Source organism: Scleropages formosus, chromosome 4 (genome assembly GCF_900964775.1).
Source record: "Scleropages formosus chromosome 4, fSclFor1.1, whole genome shotgun sequence".
Taxonomy (NCBI): Eukaryota; Metazoa; Chordata; class Actinopteri; order Osteoglossiformes; family Osteoglossidae; genus Scleropages; species Scleropages formosus.
Genome location: NC_041809.1, coordinates 8355191 through 8371835, shown reverse-complemented (window position 1 = coordinate 8371835; position 16645 = coordinate 8355191). Strand labels below are relative to the sequence as shown.

At 40.9% G+C, this 16645-nt stretch overlaps 1 protein-coding gene across 1 annotated transcript in view; it reads right to left on the bottom strand.

Moving 5' to 3' along the window:
- LOC108932710 (isoaspartyl peptidase/L-asparaginase) overlaps positions 1–8537 on the bottom strand; it is a 35409-nt gene extending 26872 nt beyond the window's left edge. Inside the window, exons 1-3 of the mRNA XM_018749274.2 lie at positions 8511–8537; positions 7936–8137; positions 4607–4734 (exon numbers count right to left, since the gene is read on the bottom strand). Of these exons, the coding sequence (XP_018604790.2) occupies positions 4607–4734; positions 7936–8125 (318 nt within the window). The 5' untranslated portion in view covers positions 8126–8137; positions 8511–8537. The remainder of the gene's footprint in view (positions 1–4606; positions 4735–7935; positions 8138–8510) is intronic.
- Between the last annotated feature and the right edge of the window lie 8108 nt (positions 8538–16645).

Below are 16645 nucleotides of genomic sequence, written 5' to 3'. Positions count from 1 at the left end.
GGTTCCCAATATGGTAAAGAAAGCTGTTAAGGGGGAAAAAAAGGATAATTAAACCCTAAGTGACTAAAGAACCAGTTTCTCAGAGGAGCTTGGGAACCTAAAAATAAAGACCCCCCTCAAGAAAACTTTCTCCAGCTGTTGCCATTTCCCTTCCTACATTAACTGTAAAGTCATACAGAGAGCCAAACTTTACATACTTGACCAAATCAATCAATTAAAGGTAACTTACTTTTTGACCCCCAGCAGACATGATAGAACAGCTTATTTTCCTTTGTTTTTCCTTCACAGTGGGATCAGTCTGCTTTCCTTCTCTATTACTCTCCTGCTCTTGCCGGCACCATCTGCTCCAATGTTTTCATTTCAGACGATGGACGGCAGAGGAATTGTAATTGAGGATTAGAAATCACCTCCGGATACTGGAATACTGCCCGGGGGGGGGAGGGGGTGCGTCCTGGCTGGGAAACAGGTTTCACTCTTCCCTCTTTGTCATTGGGTGAATAAATATGAACTTCTCATATTAGTGTGGTTTCACAGGAAATAAAATATTTACATGAACGACAGAAATCTAAGCCACATCTATAAATACATGAACCTCAAGATAAAAAGGATATCTTCTGTCTACTTCATAATTGAAATACAGTGGCCAGTATAGGTTTGGCAGTTCAAAGTGTCCACAGACTGTACATTTCTGCATGGGTACTGCTACAGTGTTCAGGTTTGGGGTTTGATGCTCATAGACAAATGACTAAAGCATGACTTTGAGGATAAGGAAAATCATTTGTCAATCAATTCCATCCTTTCTGATATCAGTGTTTCCAATCTGCAAAAAAAAAAAAAAAAAAAAATCTTTATTTTTAAATACAGCTTAAGAGAAGTACAACATTTACTGCACATAAAAAAAATCTGCAACGTTTAATGCTTTCTTCCACATTTCTTGACTGCATAAATGTATACTGAAGCTCGACATTTTTTTTCAGTTTAGGAACTTTTAAATATTAAAGTGGTTATTAATGTCATTTTTCTCTGTCAGAAAAAGCACATTTCAGATCACAGGAAAGAACAAGAGGTCAGTGAAGCTTGATCGCAGCATTGATCAAGGCCTGATGAATTTTTAATACCCGGCTGTTAAACAGATCTGCCAGCCCAAAGTTGGACCAAGGTCTTTCAGGGCGGTTGAGACAGGTGCCTGGAATCATCAATTCTGCAGCATTTGGACATTTCTCTTGTTTCATCTGGGTGACAAAGTGTGGACTAAGAACACTTTCAGGATCGTGTTAAACAGCTCCCATGCGACTCCTTCATCACCATAGGGACTGCAACTGGGAAGCTGCCAAGCCTTAGCAGAGCATTTTTACTAAAAACAAAAACTGAAAAGGTAAGGACCATGGTCACTAATGAATTTCACAGTGAAACAATGCCCCTAATTTAAAACACAATGGATACAAAAATCCAGGTTCATTCATCATACCCGGGAAAGAGTTTTTTTTCCTGCTCTTTATCATTCTCAACATTTATCTCTACAACCCTTTCTTAAAAACAATGCTTTTTTGTTCAAATGAGGAATTTAACCTCGATAATGACACACTTGGGCCAACTAAGGTCCAGACAAAACCCCCCAGGGGGGAAAAACCTCCTTACGACAAGTAACTAATAAAATTTTTATTCTTCTGATTATTTGTAGCTCATGAACACTGCTCCGAATTGTAAAATACCAAATTTGTTATACGAGACAGCAATAAGAAACGTATTATAAGCACTGTATTGTATAAGAAATTTATAGCACACTGTTTCACAACATAAAATTTGAACAATCTTAGAAAAAGCATAATTAAAGGAACACCACATTGTATCTTTTAAAAAAAAAAATCTATATTAAAAACTGTTAAGGTTTATCTAAATTTAATTTGCTACCACCTGTTGCTGTGTCCTATACCATTCAGAAATTCCTCAAAGGTCGTCCTCTCATTGACATAGCCCAGACATAAGTTCTTCAATGGGTGTTGTTGATCCTTTACAGCATGTTTGACTAGTTTCTTGGAGGTGATCTCCATGGTGGCTTTAGTAGTATAGAACTGATGCCTCTATCTAACACCTTTATAGACACACCTGATTTTCCTTTCAGGAGAAAACTGGAGCTTTTGCTATTTTTTAATATAATTAAGAAGGTTTTTTTTCCCTACTTTACACTTCAACAGAGAGGATTGTTGGGCTTTTGTAATCTTTTATTTTTTAATGTAATTAAGAAGTTTTTTTTCTTACTTTACACTTCAACTGAGAGGATAGTGTTTCAAAACAGGAGGTTCTGTCCTACACTGGGGCCAACTACTACCCTTCTAAGAGAAAAACTCAGGTATTTGGGAATACAAGCTTAAATCACAATTATGAATTCTTTATGGTAAACAGCCATATGATTACAACATTAGAAATCTGAGTTGATTCACAAATAATATCCCCATTTTCTTAACCAAAGAATAATCAGGTAGCATCACGGTCTACATACCGTACTTCTTAACTGCATTCACCAATGAAGGGCAGACCAATATGAATGCAACTGCCATTTTATCCAATTAATTGCCATCATGAAAGTATCCTACACATTAAAAAAATGCTTTTCCATTTCCCACCTATACTTTATCATGATATCAAATGTCTTATGTTCCTTTTAGACATGTGGTTCATAGTTATTCTCCCAATCTCCATTACTCTTAGTTCTTTCTTTCCCTGTGCAAAGAAGAAAATCATACTGCAAAACTTCAATCTTCACCATTTCAAAGGGCTCCGATTGAAATCAATCCTTAAATCAGCCACCATTGATTTCCCCTTGCCTCCCTTTTTAAAGAGCTAAAATGACTCGTTCAAGCATTACAGAACAGCAATAATCCCATCTGCAATGAAAGATTTTTTTTTTTGTTTTTTTTGTTTTTAAGGTCAGTACAAAAAGAGCTAGAGAGCTGTTGTACCCATTACATTTTAAATCGTTATATTAATTCAGGAAATTGCACTGCTTCAAAAGCAATTTCAAGCAATGAAAAAACTGTACAATTCTATATAAACAATTATACCTTTAGTGTTTAAAGAGGAAATTCAACCATAATAATGCTTTAAGTGGACAGACTTTTTCCTCTCAAAGTCTTCTGTTAAGATTTTTTTTTTCTTCTCCCTTATCAGTACGTAACTTGTTATGCATCCAAATATTACATAAAGAACATGAACGAAAACCCATACACATAAAGCTTCGGTTGCTTTGTAACCCACACTTATATCTACAAAACTTGTGCACAGGGCAATGAACCATCTCATTTTTTATCCTCATACCAAAGAAATATTATGATTCTACCATGTATGCACAGGAGGCAGCTGTCGTTTGTATGCCAATCTTTAGGAAATGGAGAAAGACAGAGGCACTGCAGGAGGAAGCTGGGGGGGAAATTATATATATATATATATATATATATATATATATATATATATATATACATACACACACACATACACACACACACACACACAATCTTATTTCCAAGCTCAGAAGACTACAGTATGACCTCCCTGGCTTACTTATTCATCTTTGCTGCAAACAGCTGCTCTGAGCGTCTGGGTTGACACAGGGTGCAGCTGGCCGGCTTGCCGGGCACACATATGAAAGTTATCCTAGGGTTTACAGTGTGTGTCGGCGTATCAGCGCCCTGGGGTTTAATGATTCATGGAATCACCCAGAACTGTGAGGAACTATCACCTAGGGCATTCCACCAGTGTGATATGGTGGGCAAATAGTCACACTAAATTATAACTGATCTCACATCTGGGTCTTCTCGAGGACTATTGACAGAAATGTTTTTATTATCCTTTTATACCGATCGGAGAAATGTCACAGCTTTTTAAATGGCAACGTTGTATTATCATGACTAAAGTAAGGGCACTTGAAACTGGTGGTACTGACATATTAAGTGACATTTATCATATCAGCTAAGCTTGAAAAACTTTAGTATTCTCACGTGCAAACATGCAGTTCTTTCAAACAAACTGCATAACTGGAGAACCTAGACACTGCATCTGTGAATGAATACCTCACAATAACAAAATCACAAACTGGAGCAGTTTAAAGATTCTATTGATTCTTGACCTTTATGTCATCTTGAATACTGATCAAGAACAAATGCATTTAAATTTAAAAGGACATTTTCTGGTACACAAATTTTTCCTCAGGCAAACTTTTTCAAAGTCTGAAGAAACCAACAAAAAAGTGATTTTGTTTTGTGTTCAGAACAAAAGATCAGTAGCTATTTTTCCCGTATGAAAAACACTTTCATAAGATTGTTAAATGAGTATTAATAAAAGTATTACATTTTACATTAAATAACAGTGGTATATTACTTTTCAGGGTTTGGAGGGATCAAAAATATTTGCAATAGTACTGAATGGAATTATAAACAAATACTAGGGATTATTACATTAGCTTCCTTGAACATTGGAGGGGATCTCTCCCCTTGTTACAAGAATTAATGAATAATATTATGCAAAGTTATACTGTTCTGCTTTTAATTTTGTAAGGTATCTCTGTCAGAGTATAAAGTAAAGTGCAGATCTGAGGACAAAAACAGGACACCTTTTCCATCACAGCACGGGCCAGTGTCACAGGGTGGGTGATGTTCCTCACAGAACTCACCGCTCCAGCAGCCAGCGTCTTGCCATCCAGCTCCACCTCCCCATCCGTATTCAGGACCGCGCCGCATCCTGCAGTGAGACAGCCCCGGTCACCAGAAGGTCAGGCATCCTCGATCTAGAGCCGCCTGTCTATGCACCCCCCCACCACACACACATTGAAAAATCCACCACCTCCTCCCTTGTATGCCCTTATTTCCATGAACATGGCCTTTGCAGTCGCACTTGGGGGAGGGCGGGAAATCAAATGTTTGACTCACAGGGGAACTTGTGATGCAATCCAGAGAGAATTGGCAAGGCGAGATCTCATACCTAGAGCTGTGCTCTCGGGCTGGATATTTTGGGGTGGAGAAAAAAGAAAAATCACCAGATCCTAATTAATGGAGACAAGGTGCAAGCTTTAAAACATCAGCCATCACTTTGCATCCATTCCACCTGCTATTCCTGCCAGGCAGTCCAGAGAAACAGCACAACTTGAACAGATTCACTGGCTGTACATTTCTATACATTGCAACCTTTGGCCAGATCACACACGGATGGCATGCCTGCAGGAAGGTTAGATAATTATCAGCAAACTTAGATAATGCTTAGAGGATAAACCTTTGCCATATTTTCATTATTTCAGGCTTTGCTTACTAACATCTGCTGTTTCCAGATACAAATTGCAAATGACCTGTAGCTTTCATTTGGCAATATTTCATACTCGGATGCAAAGCTAAAGAAGCAAGATAAAGGTATGGCACAGCTGCTCATGCTCTCAGCCAAGTGAAGAAGCAAGGTCGACTGGCCAGAGATACAGTGACGATGTGCTGCCTGGCAAGGCTGGACTGGTCCTGGATCACAGCCATTTCAAGACAAAACACATCTGGCAGACAGGTGGTCTCCTGTCGTGACCGCAGGGATCTGTGGAACTCCAGATGCTTTCAGAAGAAATGACGCACTGAAGCAGTCAGGAAGGGGTAGGGAGGATGCAGATTATCTCAAGACTTGTATCCATTACAGGGGCTTTGTGGGTAGAAGAAGGGGTTCATGTGAGCAGTCTAATCCCCAGGTGAGGCCAACTATATGGCAAGATGAGCTAATGGCCAAGTTCATTAAATGAATCTCTTTGCCTGGTAAGAAGGACAGGGGGGCAGGTATGGGAGACATGTCTTGCTGATCTGGGCAAGCTCCCAGCCAGGCACCCCTGGTGACTAGTGCTGATAACTGGTGCTTAAAGAAACAACTTTCACCGACACCCTGTGGAAGCACCACAGGTATCGTCAGAGCAGTCAGCTACCATCCTAGGCCAGGTAAGGTATCAGAACTGAACAATTTATTCAGGTGACACTCAGTCCAGTCCAGAATCAGAATGGAATCAAGGACTCAAGCTTTGATATTCTTTAGAAAGACTTCAGCCACAAAACAGTCTTAGACCTTTTAACTAAAATAACATGTCCAATGCAAATATCAGAAAGTAATTTTTTTTTTTTTTTTTTTTTAACATAGGATGGCACAGCAGGTAATGCTGTGATAGGCTCCAGGCCTCTGGGATAGGCTCTGGACAATCAGAACCCTGGTTGAAACAAGCAGTTTAAAATGGAAAAGATTTTTAAAAGGTCTCTCCATTCATATTATAAAACATTTTGAATAATGAACAAATGTACTGTCTACATTGCTTCCTATACTTATTACAATATATTCATAATGTATGTTTCCTTTGCCCAGTCCTTTTGCAGCCTGTCTCAGTAGTCATAAATATGCACATTACACTACATGGAGCTCAGAGGACATTCAAGTGTGCCTCAGCAACTTTTCCCATGAAGCTGGATTGCATTAGCTGGCTATTGATCAGCGGCCACCACTGAGTGCACAGTGTATAAAATTATCGTCAATGAAGTGCTGCTGGGCCATCTGGTGCGCCTAAGGCTCCGTGCAGTTCTGCCGTTTCACCCGCCGTGGCAGCTAACCGTCACAGCCGAGATGGATCCCGACAAGCCCAGCGCGTTAATGAAGTGTCTTGTTTTGCCCCTGTAATCCGATGATTATCTGAAACGTCTCACCGCTTTCAAGGCAATCGTTAAAGTAGCACGGGAGGAGTGCAAAATGAAATACAGCCTCACCATGAAGCCCCTAGGCCTGATTCATGGTAGCTGGAACCTCTCCGTTTCGACTCGCAGATGCAATTCGAGCTACAAAAGAGAAGCCCATGTAAACTCATCATATGTACACAGAACCATTTGTGCAAAAAGACCTGCTATAAAGCCTATGGTAATTAAAGGAAGACATTTTCAAACTAAAATTTGGCAACAGTATAAATGAATAACTATAAAACTGGAAATCGCAGGTGCTTATTACATTTTACTGAGCTGTACTCTTAAATCGAAGGACAACTTGTATGAAAAAAACAAGCTTTCAAACACAGAACCAATACATGAAGACTTCCCTGAGTTGCACCAAAACTTCAGTGTTAGATGTTACTGTTACTGTTTACATGTAGCTAATGCCTTTGCCCATGGTGACATACAATGCAAGGTTTGTTAACTAAGATACTTAAAATTATTTAGCCACTTAGACAGTTGGGAAATTTTTACTGCATCAATTCAGGGTAACAGAGGGACAACAGCAGAAGCAGAGATTCAGACTTGGGTCTTCAGTCTGCTGAACAGAAGGAGGTGGATCTGATCACTATGCTACCCGATGCCCATATACTTGCTATACCTTGATAAGAAGGGCAAAAGGTAATGGAAAATTTTTGGTCTTTAATGTTACATCTGAAGGGCACCAGATCAGCTCCTTGGAAGGGCCATGATGTTGAACCCTTGAGAGAGCTTATAGACCTGAATGGCTTCTGTCCATCAGATTAAAGCTGAGAAAAAAAAAAAAAAAAAAAACACGAATTCAGCAGATGCTTTTCTCGCGACTTCCAATTAACTCCGTGTAGCGTTATCAGCCCACAGACCTTATTTACCAAGGTGACTTACATTGCTAGATACACTACTTACAATGGGTCACTCATCCATACATCAGTGGAACACAGTCCCTCTGTGTCACACACACTATGGGGGAACCTGAACAGCATGTCTTTAGGCTGTGGGAGGAAACCGGAGCACCTGGAGAAAACCCACGCAGACACGGGGAGGACATGCAAACTCCACACAGACTGAGTGGGGATTGAACCCACGTCCTCTTGCAGCACCTGAGACAGCAGCGCTACTTGCTGTACCATGCCAGCCATACTAACAATATGGTAAGAACCTGAAAGGTAAGCAAGAAATCTTCACCCTCAAACACCTGCATCAAATGCCGCCAGGTCGTCTTCCAGGGCTCTCTCAGCCAACTCCACGGCATCCAGAGCACTTCCACCAATCTTCAGGATGGCAAAGCCGTCCCGGGCCGCCGCCTTCACCCCAGCCACGCTCGCCTCGGCCAGACTGTCGGGGACGGCCCACGCACCACCATGCACCACGATGGTGGGCTCCATGCCATGGCTGCCCTGAAACACCAAGCACACAATCACACAACAAGTGTTAACACACAGCACCCCACAGGACACCATAACCATACTGCGAAGCAGGTTAAGGAACACCCACCTGTATGCGATTTGTTTACGCAAATATGACCCAGCGACGTGGTGGGAAAATGAGCAGTTTTGCAGTTAATTTCCGTAAAGGAAGAGGCGGTGAGCTCTGGACAGCTCCCTTAGTCTTGGCTGTGTTCATAAAGTTAAACCAGAATAATAAAAAAGAAAAGGCTCAGACAAGCTCCAAAAACTAGATCATTTTCACCCAGTGTTTCAAAGTGAACGTGTATTTAACTACTCAGTGTGAATCATTCAGTGTCCGTTGTACGTTCCTACGAGTACAAACCTTTTTGAAAGTAAAAAAGCGCCTCAGAGACTATCAGTCACGTCGTGACAGAAAAACGCTTAGTTATTAAAAATATTTAAATACAAACGGCAACAGCCGCAAATTGACATGAATGAAAACAATTTTGAAATACAATTTAAAATGATGCTCTGATGTTCAGAAGAAGTCAACACTGCGGAATTTATTCTTTTCTTTCCCACCGTAACTCTACTCACAAGCCGAAGCGACACAACCCCGCTCGCGTCACCGCGGCCCGCGAACTGAGGCGAGTAGCCGAGCCGTCCCGCGTGCCAGCCGGAAGTTAAATGGTGGAAAACATCTATACGCCATTTAAAGGCGCAGTCTCACTTTAGGTTTTACGTTGACGAATGTCAATAAGAAGAAGCGCGTGGCGGGTTTATGATTACAGTACAACCAGGAAGTGTAGGCTGCAGTAACCTAATAGCGCTTTTTGTTGTTCATTATTTATTAGATAAAACAGTTAATCACTGCTGGCCTAATCAGTCCTTGTCTTGGCTTGATTTTGTTATATTAATGTATTTCATAAACAATACAGTTAAAATATCTGCACACATTCAATTTATTATTATTATTATTATTATTATTATTATTATTATTATTATTATTATTAGACAGATAAGTATTGAAAACGGCCCTTTACTGCTAATGGCAACACCCCTCATCCATGCACTGCTGATGTTTGAGAAATAAAATACTTCTAGAAAATTCCTCTCTTTCCCCAGGTAAAATTCAGCCTAAGTCGAGGGGAAGTTGGTTCCCAGAGCTCCGCCGTTGATGGAAAACTGAGAGCTTCTTGGGGAAAGCGGCGCGGTGGGGGCTGTAAGGAGATGATTGGAAAGAGCCGAGCTCCTCCGTCCTGGGGGTCTGTGGTGGGGAAATCTCGGTGGGATAGCGATGTATTAAAGCTTTGTATTTCTCCTGGTAAGGCCTCGTTTATTGATCCAAACACTTCTTATGCATTTAAGAAGACGTCTGGGAGGTCACACACTTAAGATATGGATTCTTTATTTAGTTGTGGTTCCTGCTAATGAGGCTGGTAACACAAGTCGGGTGTGTGTGTGTGTGTGTGTATGGATGTTGGTGGGAGGTGTTCTGTTCTTCTAAGAATGACTGCATACACATTTCCTCTGCAGTGTTCCCTCACCAGCATTCAGCGGCATTCAGCTGCAGGTCTTGGCGCACAAAGACAAGGTGATGTACGAGTAGATATGTGCTATGTGTTATTCTCCTCCTTCAAACTCATTTGCACCTCAGAATCATTTGCGCCCCACAATCAATTCCACGGATTCTTAACAAAATATCCATTAACTTTTCTTTGTTGCACTTCTTTGCAATTGATTATACAGGCTTATCTATTTATTTATTTATTCATTTCTTTTTTTTTTTTTTATTTGGGAGGGTAGGATTAAAAATAATTGCTAAGCATTGATACCAGCCATTCATCTTTTTGGGGTTTGTTTAATTTGCTGTCGCATGCTTTTCACCTGAATAAAACATGAGGTTGGGTTTAATAATGGTTTGTATCATAGCTTCAATGTTTTTATTTGTTTTATTTGGTTTTTTTTTTTTTGCTGCTGATATGATTTGAATGAAAAATAGAAACAGGCCAAAAAATCCCACGCAAATCAATGAGCGTTTTCCCAGCATGCAACAGCAGCCACCCATGAGACTGGTCTTGGAGCAGAGATTTATTGCTCCGGTGTTCAACAGAGGACTTAAAATAACAAAAGAAGAATATTATGTTAACAGCTATATCGCAACAGAGGAACAATAAAAGAATAAAAAGAAATATGACCCACAATGCCCCTCCCCACCCCCCCCCCCCATATCGCCAGCATCAGATGATTTCAAAATACAGTCCAGCAGCATTGGTCCGGCCCTTACAAGCTTAAACCTGCATTCATCAACCGGGGGAGATGGATTGGCTGTGCACCCCAGGCTATATATCTTACACCTACTTCTTGATTAACTATGACAGTGATTCTCACTAACTTTATGTGGCCTATAGATCATTTAGCCAAGTAAAGTAAAACAGGCCGATACGATTGCTCCGCTAATCAATATGCATAATCTCTTTTTATGACTGGAGCGGAAGAGGCCCTACAATACTATCCCTTCCTTTATCATGGCCGCATAAGCAACATCTTATTGAGTTATATTCCAATTTTAGTATCTCACAAATCACACTTTAAAAGCCTGATTACATTTAATCCTTTCTCCTGAATGATTGCACAACTTAATTTAGTTTTATGGACAGAGAAAATATCAATCTTAAGTCTCGCACTTGCTATTATGAAGCCTGCCACTGAAACTTCTGTAAAATTGCACCTGTATATGTGCGCATTCACCGTTTGCCCCCATCCATAATACCATTGTTTTCACTTAAATAGCCCATATTGATGTCGCTTTAGAGGATTGCTGCTTGCATTACTGTTTTTTATTGTCCTCTGAAATGCAAAATTAAATCTTCAACAGTTCTCACCGAGGGTTAAACCATTTCTGCTTAAAAAATGTTTTCCTTATAAGTCAAGTCTTATTAAAAAAAAATTGTGTGCTATATAATTTCTTCCATTCCGCTACACTGAAAAGTTAAACTTTCTGACAGTGCATTAACACATAACATACTGAAATGGAAATATTGTAATGAATTTTAATGTGTGAAACACAGTAATTGCAGGTTGGTGCTGTTTTTAATCACTCATAAATCTGCGTCTTAATACGTTCGCTTTTTTGATCTCGCCGAAGGCATTTGTTAAACACTCTGACGGGTTTAATTAGGACTCTCATGTCAGAAATGCCATTGTCTTGTCTAGATGTTGCAAGCCTGCCATTTAGAGGGGGCCGCCGAAGCTGACTGTCTCCGCCAGAAGCAATAACAGGGATTACCAGGATCGGCCTTGGTCAACACCAGCTTTAACACTGATGCATCATCAGAGCATTGCCGTCAAGTGTTTTCAGATGTAATCTGCAAAATACCAGTGGTGGTACTGAGCTCAGGGCGACAGAGCCAAGGACAGTTACGTCCATGCTTAAAGCTGGCTTTGTTGAAGTCTACGCTTTATTATTGTTTTGGTGCTTTGCTAGTCCTTATCGCCGCACCAACATATTGTATATTCATTCATATGGCTGCAGGGCATATTTTAATGGATCATTTCATGTTGCATCCAGGAGTCATGCAAGGGTACAATGGTAAGGTTCATATTAGATCTTTTGCCACGGTGGCAAAGGGTTTTTTACATTTATTCATTTAGCTGACGCTTTTCTCCAAAGCGACTTACAATGTTAGTCTACTTATAATTATTTACCCAGTTATACAGCTGGGTAATGTTACTGGAGCAATTTTATGGTAAGTTCCTTGCTCAGGGGTACTACAGCCGGAAATGGGGATCAAACTTGCAACCTTTGGGTCTGAAGGTAACAGCTCTAGCCACTACAGCACAAACTGTCCCTGTTTTTTCTACCTAAGTGAACCATCACACACACTGTCTATAACTGCTTGTCCCAAGCGGGGTTGCGGTGAACCGGAGCCTAACCCAGCAACATAGGGCGCAAGGCTGGAAGGGACACACCCAGATGGGACGCCAATCCGCTGCAAGACACCCCAAGTGGGACTCGAACCCCAGACCCACCACACAGCGGGCCCCAGCCAAACCTGCAGTACCACCGCACCCCCTGCTGAGTGAACCATATACATTCAAATAAACTATAATGAACCATATATTTAGGGGCAGCCGATAGATTAGTGGTTCACGCTGCTGCTACTTTCATACCCAAAGGGTGCTGGTTCAAATCTCTGCCCTACTGCCTTAAGCAAGATGTGTACCCTAAATTGACCCAGTAAAATTACCCACCTGTATAAATGGGTAAATAACTGTACGTACCTTACCATTGCAAGTTGCTTTTGGAGAAAATTACCCGCTAGATGAATAGATGCGTATCCCTGCTTTCTGCCCAGAGATTCTGCGATACGTTTAAGACCCCAGCAGCCCTGATCAGGGCAAGTGGTTAATGAATACGGGTGGATATAGATCTATACTATCAACCAAAAAATCCCACTTCTTTGCAAACAATTACTGTAGACAGTATGTGGTTACATGTACAAAAGTGTTATATGGCTCCTGTACCCATAACCAAAATTAATGCAAGAGTGTAGTTTATTTCTGGCATTTGGGGGATTTAACTCAGTTCCCTAGAGCAGCAAACCAGTTTATTTTAACACCTTTTCGTTTTTTTATTTTTTGGCTCATTTTCTCTGATAGTTTCTATGAAACCTTAATAGCATGCAAAATGGATCTCAGGATGTGTTCAAATGTCAGGCACATTGAGTGGGGGTGAACTAAACAGATAATGCAGCCTGACATTTCATCAGTCATGACATTTTGACTGTTGACTCTTTCATCCCTGTTAATGTCACTCGTTAGACAAGCTGGCATCACTGTACCATATTCCCCCGGTTTTTCAGACACCACGGGCAGCCCATGTCACAGGCTGAAGTGCCTACTGTTGCTGTTATTTAATCTGTGATTTTTGTTGTTGAACCACATGCTTCCATAGAAATGAGATCTACCTTCCTGCTGTGTTGCCATATGTTTTAAACATGCGCCATCATAAAACACTTGACCAACGTTACATGCATTTTTCAATATTAGGAAGCTCAGATGTGATCACAGGGGCCGCGGTGGGCTTCACCGGGTCCTGCTCCCTGGTGGGTCTGGGGTTCGAGTCCTGCTTGGAGTGCCCTGCAATGGAGTGGCATCCCGTCCTGGGTGTGTCCCCTCCCCCTCCAGCCTTGTGCCCCGTGTTGCCGGGTTAGGCTCCGGTTCGCTGCGACCCTGCTTGGGACAAGCAATTTCAGTCAGTCAGTCAGATGTGATCACTGAGGTGTCCAGCTGCAACTAGAATTCAGTTAGTACACCAACACCCTGAATAGAAGTCTCTCTTCTCAGCTTCACTTCCATAGGATTTTATACAGTAACAAGGCATGAAACTCAAACTAAAGGCTTTACATCAACCATTCTGTTACAGCTGTACCTGTGTTACTAACAGTGACATGCTTAAATTAAACTCTTTTCCATCCAGATATTCTGTGTGTATGTCTTTAGAAGTTGTTGCTGTCTCTTTTCAAGCTTAATTCTGATTTCCTTTTTATAAAAATCTCCTGTGTGTGAATATCTGTTTGAAATAAGCATGGTAACAGCATATGCTTTTCTAAAAGAAGTCACATCGTGTTTTTTTTTTTCCCCCCATTAGGAAATGCCATGACAGGAGAGGTTTTATAACCTGGTTACTTTACTAATGAAGGTGAAGCAGAATATTACTCCCACCACACCATAATGGATGATGCTGATTTATCTACCCCGGTATGACTTAATGCCCATTTCAATGGACCAGGCAGAACAACATGCCATTTGGAGTCATAAGGAACCTGTTCTGCATTGAACACAGAAGGTTAAAGAGGCAGCCAGGGCTTTGATGCAAAAAATAAGATGCCAAGGGGAAACATTTGTTCCCAAATTGACCAAGTCTTAATATCCCCTTTCCTCCACTAAACAGGCTTGGTTAATAATTCACACTGAGGGCTATTGCATTTCCACATTCTTGGTCTCAGCTAAAATAACAAATCCATCATCTCCTTGTTTGTTACGTTCACGCCAGGCCCGGATACGCACTTAAGTTGTAAATCCGCCACGAGGGGAAGTGATACGAGCCCCCCCCCCGTCCGCCGAGGATTCGAAAGTTTCCCCACATCCCAATCCGTACCCACTGAGCCGCTGAAATTACGAAAGACGACAAACTCATTTAGTTAGGGTCACGCAGCACCTCCCCCCGGCACCCGGCGCCGTTATACCGCAGGGTGCGTTTTTTTTCCATGCTCCACATCATTTAGCTGTTCTTGTAATCATGAATCTTGTTAGGGAACATGCTCTGAGGCACAAAGTCAGTTTGCTTTGAGCAGCTCCAGATCTTTCTGGCCATGAGGCTGAGATCAAGAGCATCTGAAACCTGGCTGGCCCACTGCGAGATGCACTGCCTCATAAAACCTTTGATAGAACTATCTGCTCTTTTTTCCATCTTTTACAGAGGTCTAATTAAGGCACAGACTTCCATAAATGATATATGCACGATGTTTTCCCTCCCAAAAGATGAAGAACAGTTACTTTCTTTCATAGCTTCTGTTGAGTGTAACCGTTTACCTATATTTTCAAATGAAACCTGTAATCCAAAGGGAGGTCATAATAAAGTCAATTTTTAATATGGCCTTATGCAGCTGGGCTTGTGTCTACACTGTAATGAAAGGGTTCTGAGCAGAAAAAGCCCGTTTTGACGCAAAGCCTTGATACAGATTATTACCAGCAAACCCTGAGGGCATTTATTTGGAGATCAGCAAAGTTTAACTGGCTGTAGGATATGTTTCAGAAGAGCATGAATCATTTCATTTCATATACCCGGTAAAAGCAATGTTCATCGCAGCTGAACTATTTTATTAATGTAATTATAAGCGTTCAAGAAATTCTGTGATTAAATTCTGTGTCACGTCATGGTTTTGAATCATAGATTCACACATTCATATCACTTGTTTGGCATCGTATTGCTAACAAGCAATAAGTCAGAAGAATTCAGAACTTTAAATTTTAATTAAAAGTGCCCATCTTTGACAAGAGTGGACCAGCTGCAAACTTTGTTACCAAGGAAACGTTACTTTTGTGAGTTTTAATTGCCAGCATCTCTGTTTAAAGTACACACACTACCTGAAGCCGCTTGTCCCAAGCGGGGCTGCAGCAAGCTGAAGCCTAACCCGGCAACACAGGGCACAAGGCTCGGGGGGGAGGGGACACAGCCAGGACGGGACCTCAGTCCATCATAAGGCACCCCCAGCGAGAATCGAACCCCAGACCCAGCATGGGGCAGGACCTGGCCAAACCTGCTGCGCCACCATACCCTCCACTCTGTTTAAAGTAAGTGGCATATATTAAAAAAAATAAATGAGAATAATAAGACAGCAAGAAACGTCTTCCTATGTTTGCAGTTTTGTCTTTGGCCACTAGAGAGCTGCAAGAATCCATCCATGTGTTATGATTATTCAAGGCAAATAAATGGAAAAAATAAAAACAAAAATTCAAGCAGTGTTGGTGGAGTTGGTGGATTTGTTGGAGGCTGAGGGTTACTTTGCTCCACGTGAGTTTATCTTATATGAAAAATGAAAGATGATGTAAATGTAAGACTACATAGCCATTGGTGGAATCTGTTTTTTTTTTTTGCTTTCCAGTAAGTGAAATATGAAAAAGGCTTAATCCATAAAAGCATGAACTGAAAAATAAGTAGAAGGATAAAGGAAATGCTGCAGCTGCCACAGCCTTTGTGTGAATCATATGAATTTCATATGTGTATATATAAACACCAGAGGAGGCACTTTGAAAAAAAGAACTTTTTTGATATGGGAAGGATCACACATCCTCTCTCCTGGTTCCCCAGCACTTCTTGAAGACCCACCTCTTTCTATGACATCTTCAGACACCTTGAGTTTAACATCTGCTCTCAATTTGGACTACAGGTCTTTGCCTTGAGGTGAATAAAATAAATAAATAAATACTACTGCTACTGTTACTGCCAATAATAATAATAATAATATCATAAGCTGAATTGATCTCTGGTTAATAATATGCTTCATGTCTTAGATCACATGTTCAGAGGATGTGATTTGTGAACTGGGGTCGGGGGGTGAAAATACTTAAATCAATGTTCAGAAATCCACTGAGCATTTCTTACATTCCCATGTTCATTCTCAGCCCTGGTTGATCTTTTCAGCAACTGTCTTTCATGGCTTCACATATAGAGACCTTTGGGTTGGTCTGCCTTCAGGGAAAGCATTCTTTTATATACCAAGATCTTTTTTTTTTACTAATGGTGCTAAAACATGGTTGTCTTGAACCTTTCCCATTATCAGCTCTCAGATAATGTCTCGTAGGCAACAGGAGTAGTGTGTCCAAGGAACCGCTCACTTCTAGCATGGATGACTAACTGTTACACTTGAAAACAGGTTGGGCATTTGACATATGAATGGACTTTGTAAGGAATCAAGACTTTGGCTGTATATGAATGACTTCTTAACTATA